Genomic DNA, 21,660 nt, shown 5'->3' on the forward strand with positions numbered 1-21,660 from the left:
AATATAGTAAGCTTATAGAAGATTGGAATATTTGTAGACATATTTTGCATCTTGCTATATATAGATCTTGCTTCCAAAAATCTGAATTTGTCACTTACACATCAATTACCTGTCAAAAATAAGCAAGTGTCAAACAATCTGCCTCTTAATTAGGTGCAACAATAAAAGAAATAGCCTGATTAATATTGGATTAATAGTGCCTTCTAGTCATATTTTAACTTAATAATCTTCTGCTGAATCTAAGTTTGCATTCAAATTTCTCCCTAACACAAGTGATGACCTAATAAAACTTCATACAGAGAAATGACAGAATTCAGAGCCCAAACTTTCAAAGGGTAATGTTACTTTACTGGATATTTTACTACAGTAACTTCTCTTACTAGAGGAAAAGGTACTATGTCCCGAAGATCCAAAAAAGCCCAGAATAAAATTGAAATATCTGTGATTATTTACACTTACCAGGTGTTTGCACCACTGCTTGCAGATTCTTCTCCTGAAGCTGTTGAATTTTTTCAGTCTTGGCTTTGGTCTCTTTTTCCAGCACTTTAATTTTATGTATATACTGGTTATTCAAAAATTTCAAGTCAGATGTTTCATGTTCAATCCTTCTTAAGGAAGCTTTCAAATCTTCAAGAGAAAGAAAAGCAGTATTATCTCTCTTATTGCCTATCATTTTTCATAGCAGCACCAAAAAAGGCATAAAGAAAATCCTATATTCTTCTTCCATAGCATAAAATTATCAAATACACATACATTTGTGCATATTTCTGCAAACGCACAAAAATTTATATTTATCTATGTTTTACAAATAAACAATCAGTGTGGAACAAAGGCACATTTAACAGCTGTATTTTCAATTTTCAATTAAAAGATACCATTTCAAGGCATGAAAATATACATTAAGATTTTTAACATTCTCATATCTAATTAAAACAATAATTTGCAGAACTTGCAAAGTTTTTTGACTGCAGAAGAAATACCTGAGCATGAACCCTAATTCATTGAAGGTATCAAACTCCATGACTACTCACACTCACTTAAAAGATAAAAGAATCTGCAGATCAAGGATTTAGCACCAATTTTATTTTGGCATGGAAGGATTTAAAAAAGAAAAAATCATCATTTGTATATTACCTTTAACACGATGATCAGACAGCTCTTTCAGTTTTAGTATTTCTAAATGCAGATCATTATTTTCCCTGGTAAGTCTGGCATTCTCTATTTTATAAGGTTCCAAAGTAGTATCATAGTTGTGGCATTCTTTCTCAGTTTTTCCAGAAGATAACTTTGCTCTGCGCAAGCTCTCAGTTGTATGAACTAAGTCACTAGGATAAAGGAGCATCGGATGTGTTAGCAATGTTATCAGCCTTCACAATGCAGATGCAAATGTTTATTATGACCTGAGAAACAAAACCCTTTCCCCAAGGGGGGAAACAAATGAATTCAAAGAAAGGCAACAAAAATTCATGGTGTGTAAGAAAAAACTGAAGGATAGGAACCATCTATTTTTAAAAAAGCAGAAAATAGGAAAGAAAGGGACAAAAGAAAAGGACCAAAAAAAGAAAACAAAATAGTTACAAAGCATATCAGGAGTTTACATCTGGTAAGTATCAAAGTTAGTGATGAAGAGAGTAAATCTACCTGGTAGACACAGGAATGACACTTAATGTTGAAGATAGATTACTCCATATTTCCCTATCCATGGTTCTGCATTACATACTAAGAGAGAGTAACAGAACCAGAATAGCCATGTTTGCGTGTTTAGTCAAATATAACCAGATTAACTATGGAAATTACTATGTTCTTCATAATATCAAAGCCAAAAAATGGCAGATGTAATAAGAAGGAAATCTGAACATTTTTGGTTGTTTGCTGCTATGTGTCTTGCAAAAAAGGGCAAAGACAACAAATTTAAAATTCTCTAAATGAGGTCATAATAAATAGAGATGTGAATAGAGAAGCACATATCAATAATGACTATTCTTGGCTCTCTTATGAGGTTAGAAAAGTTGAATTTTCCTATGCCATAGATCCTTAGAAGCAATTTTAGTGAATTAAATTCAATCTTAAGATGTTCCGATCATTTAAGCCAACCCATTTGACTTCATCAGACACTGGAACTTAATGTTAGCTCTGAAATAACACTGCTAGAAAATAATCCTCAGATTAAGCCTTCTTCCTTACATGTCAAAAATCAAACAATACCTACTACACAATAACTATTTTTTAAATGAATTTCCTTTTGAATACCTGAAAAGCTTTTCCACCAAAGGTAAACTGTCCACTCCCAGTGGGTGCCGATAGCCCAGCTGATCCAGACGTTTCCTGAGATTAACAAACCTTCGTTCTGCATTTGCAGTCATTGCAAACACACCTCCAAAGTTGCTTTTGTCACAGTCAAGAAAAACAGGACACCTCCAAAAGATTGTTGGCTACAGCATCTGTCCTTTAGAGAAGAAAAAATACAGAAAAACAGTAATGGAAAAAACCATTTTTATTGTGTAGGAAATACAGTGTATAAACATCTCCTTAAAATGTAAATAAATCAAAAACAGGATTACTGCAACTGTAAAGTTTTAAACATATTTAGATATATCTTTAAAAATAAATATTTGCCTTGGCAGTTAGTTTCCTCGTTGTATTCTGATTTTTTCGAATCATGGTCTTCATTGTCTCTTACACAATACAAACTGACAGATTACTCTGAAAAACTTATATTTTTTTTCATATATAAATCTTACTTCCAAAGTTTACAAGTCAGTACTTCATATAACTTATGCCAACCATTTCTAAAATTGCATAAAATGTGTAAAATGTTAGAAACAGATTAACTTTCAACATCTATATTCTATGATAGAAAATAGGAAAGATAAAAAATACTGGTGTGCTGTAGTCATACTTGCATCGTTTTCTGGAAAATACAGTTCAAGCATCAGAGAGATTTTTTTCAGGGTTTTTTTCAATTGACTGATTAGTTATCTTTTTATTACTAAGCTGATCTAAAGGGGACTGAATCAGCATTAATGCATCTGAATCCAAATGATAATTTGGGTTTTACCAAGTACATTTGAGGGAAGAAGGACTTTTACATCATTATCCTTCTGAATTCAGACATAGAATAAGAAGACAAATCAAGTGCTAAAGCTTATGCTTCTTAATCTGTGACAACAGCTGTTCAATAGTTAGAAATATTTTGAAAAGTAGTTATGTCTGTAAAACATCTTCTCTCACATCTTTTCAGAAGATTCAGTATTAACCTGCTGACTGCAAAGACCTCAGCAGCCAAACTACCCATTCAAGGAGGTGTTGTTTGCATCTCACATAAAAGCAACAAAATATAGAGATCACCCAAACTATGATCACAATCCTCCAGATTTTAAAAAGATATTAAATAAATACATGCAGGTATATGAAAATAAAATTAGTTATTAATAATAAAGTGAGGAAAATGTGCATGTTCCTCTCATATCTAATGCTGGAAAGTTAAGATTTCACCTTATTTTATTAAAACACGACAAAGAAGTTTAGCAACGGACCTGTAGTCGCTGGGCACTGCTCTGTAGATGAGACTCACTAGTCTTACAAGCACTGCATCTGTTCTGGGTACTACCAAAAATATTTGCTTGAAGAGGTTCAGGTTGTTGGGATATTAATTAAGCAATGGCATGGTCAACCATCCCTTACATTCTGTGCTGGGGTGGCTGAAGAAGGCGGCGGCGGTGCACTTTATTTCCACTGGTGTATTAAGATGGCTAGTAAATGTTCTTCATACTCCTCTGAGAGCCAAAGGTTAAAGTAACAAGTTCTTGGTATTTCTGCATTAAAGTTGAAGATTCTGTGTTGAATTCAGGAAAAGTGTGATTGCGTTACTGTCTAGATTGAGTCTCAGGAATGTATTTTATATTACTATAGAAGAAAACTGGTAACTCCTGAGCGCATCTTCTCCTTAAGAAGACTTGTATCAGTTAAAAGCATTAAATTACCTCAAAATAGTTCATCAGCTTTGTTTAAAAGCTTGTGTTTTAGAAAGAGCAAAGATTTTTTTAGTAGTCAAACTGAGAAAGTTTTACAGAAGAAATATCACTAACAAAACCGTGTCATAGCTTGTACAGGAAGAGATTTTTTTCTGCAATAACTGCAAAGAAAAATAAATGGACATATGTTAGCATTTCAGTAACTGTGGCTAGGAGGCACACATATAATCTTACTAAATCTCTGCAATGGGCATTTAAGGTATAGTAACCTAAACATAATCCAATATTGGGAAGTACTGACAAATGTCTGGTTGAATCACTCTCCTTCCTACAAACTGACATTTTTAATTTAACTCATTATTTCCACTGGAATCAATCCAGAAAGGGAATTATCTTATATTCCCTACAACCACATCTGAGCCACAATAAGTCCAGGAAATGAATAGATGTAATACAGGTCCAAAAGGCATCCTGGAATGAATATAAGAATTGGAGTTGTTATATCAGAGAGTTTAACATAGATGTTAAAATGTTCAAAGACAATAATTGTCATACACTCTTTGTTGGAAAGAAATTATGTTCCAGTACAGTAATTTCACGACCAAAAGGCGCACCGGACTATAAGGCGCACCCCTCGGGAGTCGGCAAATTTAGCAACTTTGTAGATCATATAAGGCGCACCGGACTATAAGGCGCACTTTTTTTTTGCTGCAAAGATCCGTGCCGTGTGCAACAAAGTAACTAATTAGTTACGGAATCCTGCAATCATGGAGTTTACTGGCATGTGCTCAATTTGTAAACATTTTTCACAGATTGGTGTAGCCTTTAAACGCAGTCCCAAGCGCCCTCCCCGTGAGTGGGGCCCGGCACTCCCATCCACCCCCGGCTGGCGAGGCGGGGTTCGGGGCGGCCACGGCTCGGGGCGGCCGCGGCTCGGGGCGGCCACAGCTCACACCTTGGGGTTGCTGCGGTTCAGGGCGGCTTGGGGCTGCCACGGCTCGGGACCATTCGCGGTTCAGCGCTGCCTGCTCCCTCTCTCCCTGTGCGGCTCCTGCTGGCCGGGGGCTGCCCGCTCCCTCTCTCCCTGTGCGACTGCTGCTGGCTGGGGACTGGTCGGTGCCACCCAGCCCGCACGGAGGGGGCTGGCCAGTGGCGTCCCCTCTTGCGACTTGGCGGCACCGCCCCCCCATTGAGGCTCGCACTTCCGGGTTGGCAAATGTCGCAACTTTGTACATCACAAAAGGCGCACCGGACTATAAGGCGCACTTCTGGGTTTGGGGGAAAATTTTAGCCAAAAGGGTGCGCCTTATAGTCGTAAAATTACTGTAATTACAGACTTCTGCCATTATAGACTACCATAATTTAAATCTTGTATCCTAAACTTAGTCTATCACTAGTCTTACTCTGACATAAAAAAGTATCTAGTAACTTCTACATGAGGAAAATTTGTTTTTCTGGAAATGTAAAATCAATATATGAAATGCACTGATTCAGTTGAATCCAAGACCCATCTGACACAATATCCTGTGTCTCTTGACAGTTGCCACAGCAAGAATACAAAAACGTAAAAAACACAAGTCAAATCTTACTCCTACTTACATTTTCTTCATGTAAGCCTATAAGGCAAGGTCTTGAAGGGCTTAAAGTTGGACTGAAATTATTATAATAGTAGCTGATAGACCTTTCTCTGAGCAGCCATAGAAACATTTGGCTGTAGTCTTCACTATTCATATTGGTTCCTAACTTACCATTTGCCTTTTTGATCACTCCAAAGCGTTGATTAGATGCATTCACAGCGACACATCTCACTGAGCGTTGTTACCACTTAGAGACCACATGTATCACTTTGCCTTTACTAACACTGCTCCTTAACTCCGGCATCATTACTCAGTCCAGTGAAATTCTTCTGACACCCTTGGACTGCACTTAACATGTCCACATAACAAGCAAATTTTGTCCCCTGCTCTTTAACCCACCCTTTCACATTGTTCAGTGTTTGACATGGCTTAACCCCAGCTTGCAACCAAGCATCACACAAGTTGGTTTGCTTACTCCCCCCACTCCCATAGGGATGAAGAGGAGAATCAGGGTGAAAAAAGGTAAAACTTGATTACCATAGGAACAATTTAATACTTGAAACAAAATATAATCATAATAACAAGAAGAAGAGCAAGAGAAGTTGATAAAACCCAAGAGATGCACAGTGCAATTGCTCACCACCTGATGACTGATGCCCAGCCTGTCCCCGAACCACAATCAGCCCTGCTCTGGGTAACTCCCCCAGTTTATATACTGGGCATGAAGTTCTAGGTTGTGGAATATCCCTTTGGCCAGCTCAGATCATCAGACCTGGCTATGTTCTCTTCTGGCTTTCCATGCAGCTCCTCACTAGCACTGAGAAGTCCTTTGTTGAGAGCAAGTACTACTTAGCAACAACCAAACACCAGAGGGTTATCAACATTATTCCCATGCTGAATCCAAAACACAACATTGCACAGGCTACTAGGAAGGAAACAAACTTTATCCCAGGTGAAAACAGGGTACTTGGTCTTTGTTTGCTCTAAAGCACAATTATATGCATTCACCATGATATCTTTCTGAGCAGTTACTGCCATTTTAGACCACAGCATGTATCACTTTGCCTTTATTAACACTATTCTTTAATTAGTGTTAATACTTTATTACTCAGTCCAGTGAAACTCTTCTGCAATCCTTGAGATTGCACTTAACAGGTCTATAAATTGAACAAATTTTGTCCCGTTTTGTTTAACCCATTCTTTCAGATCACTAATAAGTCTTAAACAGCAATCTGTAAGGTAGTACTTTCTACTCTCTCTTTTAACCACTAGCTTCTTTTCTCCATTTCTGACAGAGACCTGCTTTCTTAAAAAGCATTTGGTAAAGAACTTTCTCAAAAAGCTTTTTGGAAATCCAAGTTTTCTACATTATTTGCATTTAGTCAATTCAATTTAGAATATGCTTTTCTTTAAAGAAGCTTAATAGCCTTATGAATCACAACTGAATCCTAATGAAAGGTATGTCACACCTACTAGATGTCTGCAAGTTTGCAATGTACTTTCCATGAGATAAGCTACATTAGCTGCATAAATAGTTCACATCATTTATCATCTGAATATTTATTGCAATTTAGTGTTGCTGAGAAGAAAATTATATCTCCATTTTCAATGAAAAATAGAAAAGAGAAAATTGAACAGTACTTTAAATCAGTCATTTACTAAATAGCATTTATTAATATGCCTAAGTGACTGCATCTCTCAGTTGCTTGCTGAAGAGTATTCAGATCCAATAGCCTCATTTTTTGTTCCCCCTTTGCTAATGAAGACTGCTGAAGGTGACAATATTCACATGCTTAATTTTATGACATGCCTGGATGGCTGTGAGCAGTCATTTGAAGATATAAATGTTTATGTTACATATTTGTAGCACGTAAGAACTGTTCCCTACTGTTTTAAGTCACCAGTGTCTAAAATTGAACCTTGATGGGAAAGATGGGCAATAATGGAATCTTATATCCAGCTGCTCTAGGCTTTTAAATAGAGAACGAACTGGCATAAAATTATGTGAAAGAAGCAATGTTTATAGGTATTAGATTAGCAGATTGAAGTCCTCCTTCTATTTGGAGAACAACGCAGCAAAATTGATGGTGAGTACAGGTTAAGAACTGTTGCAGATGAAACAGCTGTGTTATCAATAAGAAAATTTAATAATAAAAAAGCAGAGCAAAGGTGGATCTTGGTCATGGAAGAAATAATGCAGCCACTGAGCAATGTGGACTACAAAACGACATTGCTAACAGCTGAACACAAACAAATTGCTATGGACAAAACCAGATTTCTTCGCTGAAGTGTCATGGAATGCCAGAATGGTTAGGGTTGGAAGGCAGCTCTGGAGATCATCCAGCCAAGGCAGGGTCACCTGGAGCAGGTGACAGGAAGGCGTCCAGGTGGGTTTGGAATGTCTCCAGAGAGCAAGACTCCGCCACCTCCCTGGGCAGCCTGTCACCACATCCTGTGAGTTCCCACTGCAGCACAAGAAAACTCTTTCGATTATGAGCCTGCTCATCACCCGTCTCCCTAAACTGGGAGCTTTGCAGACCTTCCAGCAACCCCGATCTGTACCTACAGAGGGGCGGTCTGCCCCTTTCCAAACAGGTGTACGCCACTTTTCCCCCACACTTACCACTAAAAGCAGGCGCCGGCGAGCAGGGCGGCAGCGGAGTGGCCGCGATGTCCCAGCGTTTGAAATCCTTTGAAAATGGCGCGCGGAGCAGCGGCCGCTTCCGGCCCGTCACCGCAGCAACGGGTGGACGCGCCTGGCCCGCCCCGCGCCCGCCTGGGCCCGGCCTGCCAGCCCCTTCCTTGCCCTTCCCTTCCCTTCCCCGCCCCCCTGGGCCCGGCCTGCCAGCCCCTTCCTTTCCCTTCCTTCCCTTCCCCGCCCGGCCTGCCCTGCCTGCCCGCCCGCCCCTTCCCTTCCCAGCCCGGCCTGCCCTGCCCAGCGCCCGCCTGGGCCCGGCCTGCCCGCCCCTTCCTGGCCCGCCCCTTCCCGGCCCGGCCCGCCCCGGCCCGGCAGCCCTCTCGCGGCGGCGGAGCCCTTCCTGCTGCCCTGGGCCGGGCCTCGGGGGTGCGCAGGGCCCCGGTAGAGCCGGGACGAGCGGCTTTCCCCGTGCGGAGACAGAGCGGCCCGCGCCTACAGCCCGGCCCTTAGAGCCTGCGAGAAAGACGGAGAGGAATGTTTTCCATGGGCATGCAGTGACGGGAGAAGGGGCGAAGGATTCGGAGTGAAAGAGAAGCAGGTTTAGGACTGGAGAGGAGGAAGAAGCTCTTTACTGTAAGGGTGGTGAGACGCTGAACAAGTTGCCCAGAGAAGTTGTGGATGCGCTACTCCTGAAAGCATTTAAGGCCAGGCTAAATGGGGTTTTGAGCAGCCTGGTGTACTGGAAAGTGTCCCTGCCCATGGAAGGCGCTTGGAACGAGAAGATCTTTAAGGTCCCTTCCAACACAAGCAATTCTCTGAATCTGTGAAATCCAGGTGTCTCAATGTTCCCGAGTTCCATCTAGCGGATTTGTTACAAAACTCAGAAGAAAAAACTCATATTCATACTGGTTTGTTTTTCTATTCTTGCATTAGCCTTTGAAAAAAACATTTTACCTCTATCTGTATGTTCATTGTACTTTTTTCTATCCTATATACACCCCACCTCTATCCAACAACTTGGCAATTTCACCAAGCTGTACAGAAAACCTAGGTCCTGAATCCCTGAGAGCTGAAGCTCCAGGAGGAGAAAGGGTTTACTTGAGGCTAGAGTATAATGATATTACATCATATTTACTAAAAGGAAGAGAAACAACATGGGTGCAGAAATGGAGCAACTCTTCAGTAGCCAGCAGCAAAACAATGGAATTAACTTCTTCAGGTATATTCACTTTTTTGAATAACTCCACAGAAATAAAGAATATGATGAACATAGTTTAATTAAGAATTATAGCCATAATCACATTACATCTCAGAACATGAATTTAGTCTTCCCACTGCATGAAGTTCTACATGCATATTTCGTAGAACAAGGAAGGGAAAATATCTGATAGTCTTCAATGCTTACATAATTTCTATGATGCAAAATATTAGTGAAAACAGTAGTATTCTTTTGGCATACTATGAAGGTAGTGCTTACTGCTTTTGGCAAGAGAAGGGATTATAAATAAAAACATTTTAATATTAGGGAAAGGGAAAAACTGTATCCAAAGTGTTTCACAGAATTAATACTTTCAAACAGTACTTCAGCCCAGTAGAAGCACAACAAATCCCTGAAGGTTCTCTTTTGCCCTGAAAGGCATTTGAAGCAGGAGTGTTACTCAAGATATACGGGGTTACCTACACACACATGGAAATCCACCTTTAAAAACCCAGTAACATTTATAGTGCTTGATTCCTTTATACACAGGCACACACTTTCCTAGTTTCTCTTTCCCCTTCTAGAACTTAATGAGACTGTGCAATACTGGAGCAGTAGTCTAAAATATCCTGTATAGTGAATTCCATAGTAATTCCTGATCCAGGGTAGCAGCGAGCGATCAGCCCTTCAAAGTGCTTATATTGTCGTATGAATTCATCTTGCATGGAATGCCACACAACCTGCCAAAGAAAGCAAAGTTTAGGAAAAGTCCAACTGGCACAGTACACTACATAGGTGAACTACAAAACATTGGCTCATTAAATGATTCTCAGTTCAGGTGTCATTATACAGTTAAAGATTACTAACAACATTCAATAGATGGAGTTACTGCATTAAAAAGAAGATTGATGCTTTTTACCCATTAAGATCTGTAATGTCGACATGACTTGTAATAAATGTGCAAAGCAGATAATAGTAAAGAAGATAAGGAAGTTTTCCTAATAGAGGTATTGCTTTTCTCTTTCGGAAAACATCCTGAACCAGAAGAGTGCTTATAATCCATGTTTCAGACTTTAAAAAGCTGTTTAAACAAGCTTAACTCAAGCCTATTTATCACTCCAGTGGAAAAGTTTGCAGAGTATAAGAAAAACATCAGATAATACAACTATGAGAAAATACATAATTGAAAGTATTCTGCTATAGTGCACTAGCTAAATTTCACATCAGGATTAATTACCAATTCATTTAAATCTACTCTACTTGCAATATATTTTGCAGAGCAGACATCAACCATTAATGGTCAGCTAGGAAATCATAAGGGAAGTTTCTTTCTGAAAAGAAAACTTTCTTTCACTCAGGTCCAAACCAGTGTTAAACAAATAGAAACAGAGTAGGATTATAAAAAGACCCAAAAGCTGTACTCAAAATTTATGTTCTTAGAGTTATGCTGAACATTCTCACAGAATACATATGCAAAAGCAGCAATAAAAAGCCTCTGTGTAACGTTATAGGGTTTTTGAGACATGATTTAGTTTACCTGAAGTAAGTTTTCTTCTTCACAGAGATGTTTATCTACCTTCTTGTAGAGATTATCTAATCCCTTCTTCACTTCTTTACCAGGATATTCCTTTATAACTTTACGAAGCTCTTGTTTATTAAAAGCCAGCTGATAGCTTACTTCCTCTTCTCGTATACCTTGTGCCACACGAGCTTCAACACCTTCAAAAAAATGCTAACAACAAGTAATAGATTAGTCACTATCACAAATCTGAGCTAATTAACTTAATTTAAAAAGGATATGTGTGGTTAAATCTTGATTCTGCTTCATGACTGGTGTGTTGTCCCAATTTTTGTTTTTTAATTGGGCATGAAGTACAGCTCAGCCATTAAAACACAGCCCAACAATACAGCAGTCCAAGTACTAGCATAAAATTGAAACCAATCATTTCTAGAAGCAGTCGAGCTTTTCTTTGCAAATTTGTAACTAATGACCAATCAGCAATCAAAATCCTCAATTCAGGAGCTCATAGCCAGGGATCCAAATACTGGATCTTCTGGATGAACTCCCTAAGCACCTGACCATCTTTTAAACCGTAACACAAGAGCATATTTGTTCACAATTGCCCTCCCTTCTCACTGCCATTGAACAGTTTTCTCAACATAGTAAATACAAGAGTTTTAGTAAATAGAGGGAAGTACTGCTATGAACATGCAGGTTAAGCTCAACAGTGCATCAGGTCTGGATAGGACAGAGGTAACTTTCTAGTTAACTTTCTTCACAGCAGTCTGTATGGTGCTGTGTTTTGCATTTGTGGCTAAAACTGGGGCTGATAACACAACGTTTTGGTTACTGCTGAACAGGTCAAACCTGACCAAATCATAGCACATAACATCATGTTCAGCTATAAAAATTAAGGTTGGAGGAGGCAGGGTTGGTGTTTGGCTTCAAGGTGGCTGTTGCTCAGAAATTGCTTGGGCATCAGTCTGCTTGTGAGAGGTAGTCAATGACTGCTTTTGGACTTACTTTGTTTTTTCCTCTCTCTTTCCCCTTCTCTGATTAAATTGTCTTTACCCCTGCCCCAAAGATTTTCACTTTTGCTCTTCCTACTGTTTTCCCTGGAGAAGAGGGACTGAGCAACAGTTAGCTACATGGCAGCTTAGGTGTTGGTCAGAGTCAATCCACAAGTGGGAAACAGCAATAAAGCATTTTCATTTTCAGAAAGGGAATACATCTAAAATGTCTATAAAAATGGATGCCTGAAATCCTGTTTATAGAAAAAAGCCATGAGACATTCGAGTGGACAGAACTGAGTCTGAGCCTAAGTCACCACTCAGTTTAACATTTAGTTAAACGTCAGGCATACAAAATTTTCCTTTACCTTTTCTTCTTATTGAACAGCTCAGAAACTACAGCAATTTTTTCTGCAGTTGACATGACGAAGATTATGCCAAAAATCCTGATGACTTTTCCTCTCACTTTCTTCTTTCTCAAAACTATTTGTTTAAGACACTGATGTTTAGTCAGTACTATTAATTGCCATGAAAAATTTGGTTACAGTACAGTAATTTCACGACTATAAGGCGCACCCTTTTGACTAAAATTTTCCCCCGAACCCGGAAGTGTGCCTTATAGTCCAGTGCGCCTTATCTGATGTACAAAGTTCGGAAATTTGCGAACCTGGAAGTGCGATCTGCGAGCTGAGCTGAGACACGCGGGAGCTGCGGCCGTGCGGGGGGAGTTGGGAACTGCGGGAGCCGCGGCCACCGGGCGGGGGAAACCGGGACCCGGCGCGGCTGCCGGCCAGGGAGGAGCAGGGGGAAGCAGCGCGGCTGCGGGGAAGCGCCAAGAAGCATGGCGGGAAAGCGCCCCGGGAAAGCGCTGAGAAGCGGCAAAAAAGCACCGCGGAAAAGCGGCAAAAAAGCGGCGTAAAAGCGCTGCGGGAAAGCGCCCCGGGAAAGCGCTGAGAAGCGGCAAAAAAGCACCGCGGAAAAGCGGCAAAAAAGCGGCGTAAAAGCGCTGTGGGAAAGTGCCGAAAACGCGCCGCGGGAAAGCGCCGAAAAGCAGCAAAAAAGCGCCACAGTAAAGTGCTGAGAAGCGGCGCTGCCGCCGGCGGGGGGAAGCAGGGACGCAGCACGGCCACGTGGTGGGAGCCATGAGCCATGCCAGCTGGTGCCGGAGGTGGGCAGGAGTGCCAAGGCCCGCTCCACGGGGAGGGCACCTTGGGCTGCATTTAAAGGCTACACTGATCTTTGAAAAATGTTTGCAAATTGAGCACCTGCCAGCAATTCATTACTTTGTTGCGCACCGTGCCGCTCCTCACTGCAAAAAAATAGTGCGCCTTATAGTACGGTGCACCTTATATGGTCAACAAAGTTGCAAAAGTTGCCGACTCCCAGGGGGTGTGCCTTATAGTCCTGTGCGCCTTATGGTCGTGAAATTACAGTAATTTCACGATTACAAGCCGCACCTGATTATAAGCCGCACTTCCGGGTGTCGGCAACTTTTCATTCTTTCTCCATATATAAGCAGCACCTGATTATAAGCCGCATGTTACAATACAGAGTGTGATAAAAGGTATCTATTCTATCACCATCTGTTGAGGGTGGGGGCAGTGATCCTTATCTCAACGGCAGATATTCTGCTAATGGGCCATCCATTGAAACCAGGAGGGGCATTGTTCTTTATCTTTTCACAACCCATCCTTCCTCCAGCGAGTAATTTTCTGCTAATGGCCCATTGAGTCCCACTGTGTGACTGATAAAATCACTTCATCCCGTTGGAAGTTGCTCCAGCCAGGGGGAAGAGCCCAACATTTCTTACCAAGATAAAAACAGAGGTTTTGGGACACTAAGGGAGCCCCTTTCTCTGCTGGCCTCCAGAGGAAAACTGGATTTCTCCACATCACCACTTGACCTCCGGAGGGAAACTGCACCTTGTACAGGAGCACTGCTTCAACTGAATCACATCTGTCACTGCAAGAGGACTGCAACCACCATTTAATGGGACTGCTACCAACACCCTGCCTGACAGGGTGTCAGGTTGTACTCTGACTTTGTCAGGGTTTGGAGTTTGTTTCTTTGTAGTACTATATTTCTATTTTAATTTCCCTAGTAAAGAACTGTTATTCCTAATTCCCATATTTTTACCTGAAAGCCCCTTGATTTCAAAATTATAATAATTTGGAGGGAGGGGGTTTACATTCTCCATTTCAAAGAGAAGCTCCTGCCTTTCTCAGCAGACACCTGTCCTCCAAACTAAAACAGCAACTTTTCGCTCTTTGTCCATATATAAGCCACACCTGATTATAAGCCGCACTTTGGGTTTGGACCAAAATTTTAGTCAAAATGGTGCGGCTTATGATCGTGAATTTTCATCCAAGACTGTTACCCTCATGACCACTCTTGCCAGACATGCTCCAGTGCAAAATAATAAAATAAGAGATTATAATAGATGCAGTGATAAAGAGATCAAATAGTGGAAGTAATAAATTAAAAAACTGTCTGGTACCATTTAAAGGAATACTCAAATATACTCACATTTAATTTCTCAAGAGGCTGTCCAAGTGAGTAGATTACATAAGATTGAAGATGATCAGTGTACTTCTGTTTGGCTTCTTTTTTCTCAGCCTCCAGACAAGAAATTTTCAAGCGAGAAAGTGTTGCAAAAATATGATGGAAATTCTCCATCATGACAACATCCCTGGGTGTCTTCTGGCTTTCATTAGCTACTTTCTCAACTAAAAGAAATGAGAAGTAAAATACTAAGAATACCAAAAGGACAAACAAATTCAGAGAAACATAACCAATAACCATAATACTATCAGAAAAGGAATTTTGAATTTCATGTAACTGATTACCATTTGTATGAGTACTTGTCAGAACTGCCACTAAAAAAAACGCTACCTGAAAGCCTTCATAAGAAGCAGCTGATACATACAGGCTTGAAGACAATGAAATTTGTATGGCAAAAAAATCACTTACAAAAATATACAAAATAATGAGTATGTATGGTCTCATTTACAGGTGTGAGAAACAAGTCACATTCTGAGGAGATTTACAAGCATGCTTTCAGTATCCCTAATAAATTGCACATGATAGAACTATTTAAGAGAAGTCACAGCAAAATCAATTCCCATCTTCACTAGGATAAAAATCTCCAATATGGTAGTGGGGTTTTTTTTAAAAGTACTTTTCCAATTTCCATTTTTGTTTCTTAGCTTTATGGTCAAAATTACTGTCACTCCCCAAATTTAATAACAAAAATGGATAAACTTGCACATAGATCTTTTACTTCTCCCTCCCCCTGCAAAAAACCAAGCAGGCAAAAAAAATTCTACCTATCCCTCCCTTACTGCACCTAAAAGCAAGCTGAAAGAGGATGGCTGCAACCAAGAGCATTTGCCTGTTCATCCATTAATAATTTTTCTGAGACTACCAGGATGCCCATCATGAAAGTGATCCAGGGTACCAGAGTATCAGTAATGACCACAGATTTATTTCAGTCAAAACACTGAACTGCTAATTAGGAAAAATCTGCTACTGCCAATTTTTGTTCTTCCTATATGATTTTTTTACAGGGGAAAAAAAAAGACAAGAAAACACTTCATATTGAGCGTGCCAGGTTGCTGCCATCTCCCCTCTCCAGTCTTAACTACTTCCCTCTGTCAAACAACTCAAAGTTACTTGACAGGATGTACAAAGGGAAGTATCTAGAAGTATATTACAGTCAAAAGGATTACACTTGCTCACAATAACAGAGACAACCAAAATTTCAGCACAGTCTTAAAAAAATCGCCTGTTAATTGGGGCAAAATTATATATAAACAGATGGAAACAATTATTTTACTATGACAGCCTTGGAAGACCTACCACTGTCAAAGACAGCTCTAATAAGTTTTATGTAGGCTTTATCTAGATCTCCTCGTCGTTCTGCATTTTTGAAAATTGATTCAGCAAGGGCTGCAAACTCTTCAAATTCAGCAACAAATGGAAGGATCCCAACTTTACTCTTTTTTGAGATTTTTACTTCATCCATCTGCTTCATCTGATTACTCTTTAATTTAAAACAAGAACAAGTGTTAGGCTCCAGATCGTGTAACAACTATTAAAAGAAAAATGCAGACATACTGAAAAACTGACATTTATCCACCAAAGACAGAAATAATTATTTCAATTAGTACATCTATTTAGTCTTTCACACTTTTTACCCTTAAAAATTTAAGTAAAATAATTAGAAAGGAAAAGGAAAGATGTCTTTTATTCCCCTTTATTTACTCAGTATTACAAAAACAAACACCCACCCCAAATTTATGCACCAAAAGCAATTAACAATTTTCATTTTATAATCTAACAAGGAACTTCACTTTTCTGATTCAGCCAAGCTAACAATTCCTTCTGCTGGAAGTTTCTGTAGTCTTCTTTTGAAGAAATTTTGTTTCTGAGTGTAATAAAAAAATCAGTTTCCAAATATTTTAAGTATTAAACTGATCAAGAATGGGCAGTTTTATGTTTGCCTAGAGTCAAACTACATTTATGGCAATAAAACAAAGTTATACCAACAACTCTGTTTACAGTAAACCTGCCATATTTAATATAATGATCATAATTATATGTATAATAAGTACAGTAATTTCACGATTATAAACTGCACCTGATTATAAGCCGCAGCTCCGGGTGTTGGCAACGTTTAGGTCTTTGTCCATATATAAGCCACACCGGATTATAAGCCGCACTGTCGTTCTCAGTGAGGATCCACGTGCAACTTTCACAAAGTTGCCAATTAGTAACGGAATCGCGGGATCGTGGGGTTTACTGGCTCGACACTGCTCGGGGCAGCCGCCAGGGAGCGGGCCCGGCCCCGCTCGTGCTGGGAAGCAAGGGTGTGGCGTCTCCGGCCGGTGCTGCCGGGAAGCAGGGGTGCGGCATCCCCAGCCGGGGAGTGCTGCTGCGCTCCCTGGGGCCAGGCAGCGCCACCATGGTCCCCGGGGCCGGGCAGCGCTGCTGCTGCGCCGCTGCTGCCCCGCTGCCTGGGGCAGGGTGGGCTCTGATTTGGCTCGGGGTTGTTGCGGGCTCGGACTTCTGGGTTGGGAAATTTCCAAAATTTGTTCATGTATAAGCCGCTCCTGAGTGTAAGCTGCACTCCTGGGTTAGGAGCAAAATTTTAGTCAAAATGGTGCGGCTTATAATCGTGAAATTGCTAACTGCATTAGCAAAAGGAATTTTCAGATAGTAGATGTTGCCTCTGCTACTGCCAAAAGAACTCACACCCTCATAAGTCCACACGGTTTGGTTTTGGCAAGTAAAAAAGGCAGAGAGTTATATTTTACTTAATGGACTTCAGTAATCTCAGTAGGAGTACAAGTTTAAACAAACAACTAAGAATGTTAACTAGCTCAGAACTCTGAACAAGTAGTCTTGTTACAAAAAACTACTTATTGAGGAAAACTTGAATGGAGAGGAGAAAAGAAACACAATCACCATTTATTTGAAGGCTTGGCCAGCAGAAAAGCAACAAATTACTAATTTTCACTTCAAATTTAAAGCAAGAATTTAAGTATATAGAAATGTAAAATCAAACTGGGTAGGAATGGGCTTACTATACTATTACAGTTAGCTTAATCACAATAACTAAAGAACTTACAATGCATTTATCAAAGTTCCTTTTGACAGTCACCAAAACATTTCCAAGAGTTGTGCTGAGAAAGGACGCAGGGTCCACATTTTGTGCTGTCCATACATGATGGCTCATCTTAACTAACATATAAAGGGAATTAAAGCTATCAATCTTGTCTCCCAGTGCTATAAGGTTATTCAGCTCAGGTTCAATACAACGAAATATTTTTGTCATCATTTGTCGGATCATGTCCTTCCTATTAAAAATGCATAAGAGGAAAATATTACTCTGACAGTTTACTAGGCTATTTTACATGTTTTTTGATATATTTATTTCATATAGTAGTATCATTTACACTCAACAAGTCTCATGAGTTTCACAAAGTCAGTATCACACAGTAAAAATCAACAGTCACAGGTATACAATATTCCAAAAAGTATTCTCTGTGGAAGCTGCCACACACTCTCAGAACTTTGCTAAGCATGTTTTCTATATTATAGTGCCTAATTTCAATTTGCAAACTATTAAGAGAATTAAACAAGTATATACAGAAACACCCATCCCATATACAAAAAATATTCTTTTTACTGACACATTCAGTGTCTAGGTAAAAATTAAAAGCTCACTATTCACTTTTACTGAAAGGGAATCATTTCTGATTTTAGAGAAAAAAGTTTTATATGTCAAATAAATTCAAACATAGGCTTAGGAATCAATAGCAGCACATACTCAGATGATACTGTTTGTGGAACACCTGAAGTATATGAACGAGATAAAGCTACTCCATCCACTTCCTCCACTTCATTCTGTGAGAACAAGGAATGTATGTAAAGATGTGTCTCCAATTCTATATCAAAGCAGTTACTATATCTGACAAAAGCAATATATAAAATATTATATAATATATATTATAAATATATATAATATTATAAAATATATAAAAGCAGCTCCATACCCCCAGCACCCCCTGCTTCCAGAGGAGAAAACAGAGCAGTTTGCAAGTCTCTGGTAATTTTCCAGTCATGTTCCACCAAATTCAATATTATCCATAACTACTCCCCACTGTCTTCCTACACAGTGTGATGGAGTGTTTGTTGTCATCTTGTGAGGAGACAAAGCCATGGCTAAGGAAACATCTTACTCCTTTTCTCATAAATTTTGTATTGGGCAACCAAAAATAAAGATCCTTCCAGTTAATGAAAAAAAATTAATTACTTATCACCTGGATCACATAATCACTATAAATTTCAAACTTTTCTTTTAAACAGGTCTCTTTTGAGGCCTGGTCAATATTTTTACTTCAGTGACAGAGAATGTAAGTCATACCGTTGTTGTTCCAGAGGTGCTCTGATGTTGCTGTAGTTTGAAAAATTTACTAATGAAGTCCTGTTCTGCCAGACACAGAGGCTCTAGTTCACTTAATACTTGCTCAAAAATCTAAAGAAAGTAAAAATATTTTATCAACACACCAAATACTCTGGATGGTTAGCTATAATAATTTTAATTTTTTTTAGTATATACTTTCTTCTATCTCCACTAAGCTTTAGAAGGCTTACTGCTACTCAACAGAAATGGAAACAGCTTGTACTCAGATCTCTAAAAGTAACAGCTGCATCTTCAACATCATCCTTTCTTATCCATGCAATACTGTGAAGAAAAGAACAATCTGTTTTTCCACAACTAGAAGTTTTCTAGTTGCAGCCTGAGGAAGTACTTTTGTGCTATAATGTGAACACTTGCATTTTAATTGTAAACTCTGGGTTCTGCCACCATCTTTTCTGCCTGAGTTGCTGAGCAGAGGGAGACAAAATTAAAAGCCTTAGGGAAGAAAAACAGGTCAATTGTGGATGACAAAGTTAACTGCTCTGTAGAAAAAGTTGAAAAAGTCTGTACAAAGCTGCTACAGAAACAAGTAAGTCTTGTACTGAATATGCAACACAATTTTTAGATTTAAACTAAAATTAAACACTATTTTGGCAATAAGCAATTACAATAATTTAATTTTCTTAATATAAAATAAGGAAATTCTAAGTCAAATGTTCGGTATATTTCTCTTAGAGTTTTCTCGGAAAGTATTTAAAAATTAAGTCATGCAATAATTTACATAAATTAAACCAATCTAGCCACATAGGAAATCCATGCTGATGAAAATTCCCACAGGAAAAAAAAACCCAACAACCTAGGAGGTCAGCTCAATAGCTTACAACTCTGTGTATACTAAATCCCCATATTCCCAATGGGTATGACATACAAGTGAGAAATTGAAAATAAAAGCACAATAATTGTATAAACCTTTTTTAGCAAGTTAGTCTTTTAATTCTTGAGAAGTTGCTGCTACAAGTTTGTAATAACTTAACAGTTAATATTGTTTCAGGCATGTATTTCCTCCCAGAAAAAGACTGAGCAATGATTTGAAGAGGTCAGAAGAAAAACATTCATCTCCATCATATAATTCAAAAGAACAACAAAATTATCTGTGACTGATAACTACTCATTTTCCTTCCACAGCGCTGAGTTAATTCCACAAGAAATGGTGAGCACTGTCACTTTTAATGGTTCAGGAAAGAAAGTCGACAGATGCTGAGGACAGCAGATTTTAAAACATCATGAGGCCAGTCCAATAATAACTTAGTGCTATTGGTTAAAGTTGAAAACTGGTGATAACTAATGTGAAACCAGTATAAATAAAATTTTAGGGTCATACTCAAGTCCTGGCTAAAATGCTTACCTTCCTTATCTTTCACTTTTGCTTACATACTGGCAAAATCACTGAATGAGTTGAAAAAAATAAAACCAGTAGAAAATTCATCAGTTCCATTCCTATTTGCTCAAAAACCATATATTTGGCTTAAAGACCATTTTGATGCTTGATATTCTTTTAAGACCACACACAGCATATAAAGGATTTAAACAGAACCTTATAATTTGACAATAATACTGTGATCTACAGATTTCTTGGGAACTGCCTTTATTAGATGTATGGTACAAACTTTGAAATTGGCTCGTTTTAGGATTTAAAAAGGAGAGATTTTGGAGCTATACAAGAAGAATATGTAAGATACTTCTAATACAAATTAAGCAGGAAACCTGTGCAATAGTTTGGCTTTACCTTATCAAATTTTGTTCTGTCAGCCACATCCAGATCAGATGCAGACATGTTTCCCATGTCTAACAATGAGGATGACTGAGATCTACGGTTTCCTGAACTCTGAACAGAGAGTTTATTTAGACTAGAAGTAGACCCAGTTAATTTTCCAGAACTTCCATGAAGACCTGTGAAATAAAGACACTATGAAGGAGGAGAGTAAAGGCAGAATAAAATACTGAAGAATAGGTTTGTTACAGAACATACGGGATCAAGAACTGCTAGTAGTCCTATATTAAAATCAAACAACTTTTGTCAAAGCTATAAATGCTTTTGCTGTAAATGTATTCTTTCCTCATTATAAGGCAATTGAGATCCTTCAACAACTTTCAAAGTACAATGTAACTATTTAAATTCCCATAGTAAAGTATGGCAAAAAGGTATAAAAGGAACAAAACTCTAAAATACAGTAACATAGGGATTGAAGATTTGAAAGCTAAGACCAGTTATATTTGTGGATGTATTTTTGACAAAGGCTGCCATAAGCAGAAGAACTGAACCACAGGAAGGAAAAAAATTAAAAAGTTTTATATACACACAGGCACTTTTTAATCTTGAACTTCTTTTTACCTACACAGTTTGTTCCAGCTATTCTGCTGAATCTACAACTCCATAGTAACTCTGCTGCTAATGCTCTCCCCTCCTTTTGATCATAATTACATTCAGTCATTTCTTCATGATATTTCTGAGCCTTCTCCTAGGAGCATGTATTTTGTATTTCTTTTTCCCCAAAATTTTACAGAAATGTTGGACCAGGATAGCTAATAACAAAAAAGACCAAAAAATTATCATTATTTGATCTCCAAGTAAACTTCTCACATCTAAACCACAAAGAACTTAAAAGCAATCCTGCAAGCTTCACTTAGCTGCTGTGCTGGTATGTAGTCTAGGGACACAAGACAAAGTCTATAGATCCAAATTGTCACTTCAGCCTACTGGAGGAATGGAAAACTCTGACAAGCTCAGGCACAAACATATTTTTACTATCAACTAGTAGCATGGGAAAACCAGAAAT

At 39.0% G+C, this 21,660-nt stretch overlaps 2 protein-coding genes across 16 annotated transcripts in view; both read right to left on the bottom strand.

Moving 5' to 3' along the window:
* CEP135 (centrosomal protein 135) overlaps positions 1-8,321 on the bottom strand; it is a 38,886-nt gene extending 30,565 nt beyond the window's left edge. For 3 of the 7 annotated variants that reach the window (XM_033060627.1, XM_033060622.1, XM_033060628.2), the window contains exons 1-5: positions 8,175-8,321; positions 3,537-4,135; positions 2,251-2,446; positions 1,135-1,325; positions 460-627 (exon numbers count right to left, since the gene is read on the bottom strand). In XM_033060627.1, coding sequence (XP_032916518.1) covers positions 460-627; positions 1,135-1,325; positions 2,251-2,363 — 472 coding nt within the window. In that variant the 5' untranslated portion in view covers positions 2,364-2,446; positions 3,537-4,135; positions 8,175-8,321. The remainder of the gene's footprint in view (positions 1-459; positions 628-1,134; positions 1,326-2,250; positions 2,447-3,536; positions 4,136-8,174) is intronic. The other 4 variants (XM_033060623.1, XM_033060625.1, XM_033060626.1 and 1 more) reach the window with 4 other exon arrangements.
* A 1,127-nt stretch (positions 8,322-9,448) lies between these two features.
* The window catches only part of EXOC1 (exocyst complex component 1), a 33,092-nt gene continuing 20,880 nt past the window's right edge, over positions 9,449-21,660 (bottom strand). For all 9 annotated transcript variants that reach the window (XM_033060070.2, XM_033060067.2, XM_033060073.1 and 6 more), the window contains 8 exons: positions 20,610-20,773; positions 18,827-18,937; positions 18,230-18,306; positions 17,528-17,756; positions 15,757-15,940; positions 14,425-14,624; positions 10,925-11,119; positions 9,449-10,127 (listed from right to left, as the gene is read on the bottom strand). In XM_033060070.2, coding sequence (XP_032915961.1) covers positions 9,975-10,127; positions 10,925-11,119; positions 14,425-14,624; positions 15,757-15,940; positions 17,528-17,756; positions 18,230-18,306; positions 18,827-18,937; positions 20,610-20,773 — 1,313 coding nt within the window. In that variant the 3' untranslated portion in view covers positions 9,449-9,974. The remainder of the gene's footprint in view (positions 10,128-10,924; positions 11,120-14,424; positions 14,625-15,756; positions 15,941-17,527; positions 17,757-18,229; positions 18,307-18,826; positions 18,938-20,609; positions 20,774-21,660) is intronic.

This window comes from Catharus ustulatus, chromosome 5 (genome assembly GCF_009819885.2).
Source record: "Catharus ustulatus isolate bCatUst1 chromosome 5, bCatUst1.pri.v2, whole genome shotgun sequence".
Taxonomy (NCBI): domain Eukaryota; kingdom Metazoa; phylum Chordata; class Aves; order Passeriformes; family Turdidae; genus Catharus; species Catharus ustulatus.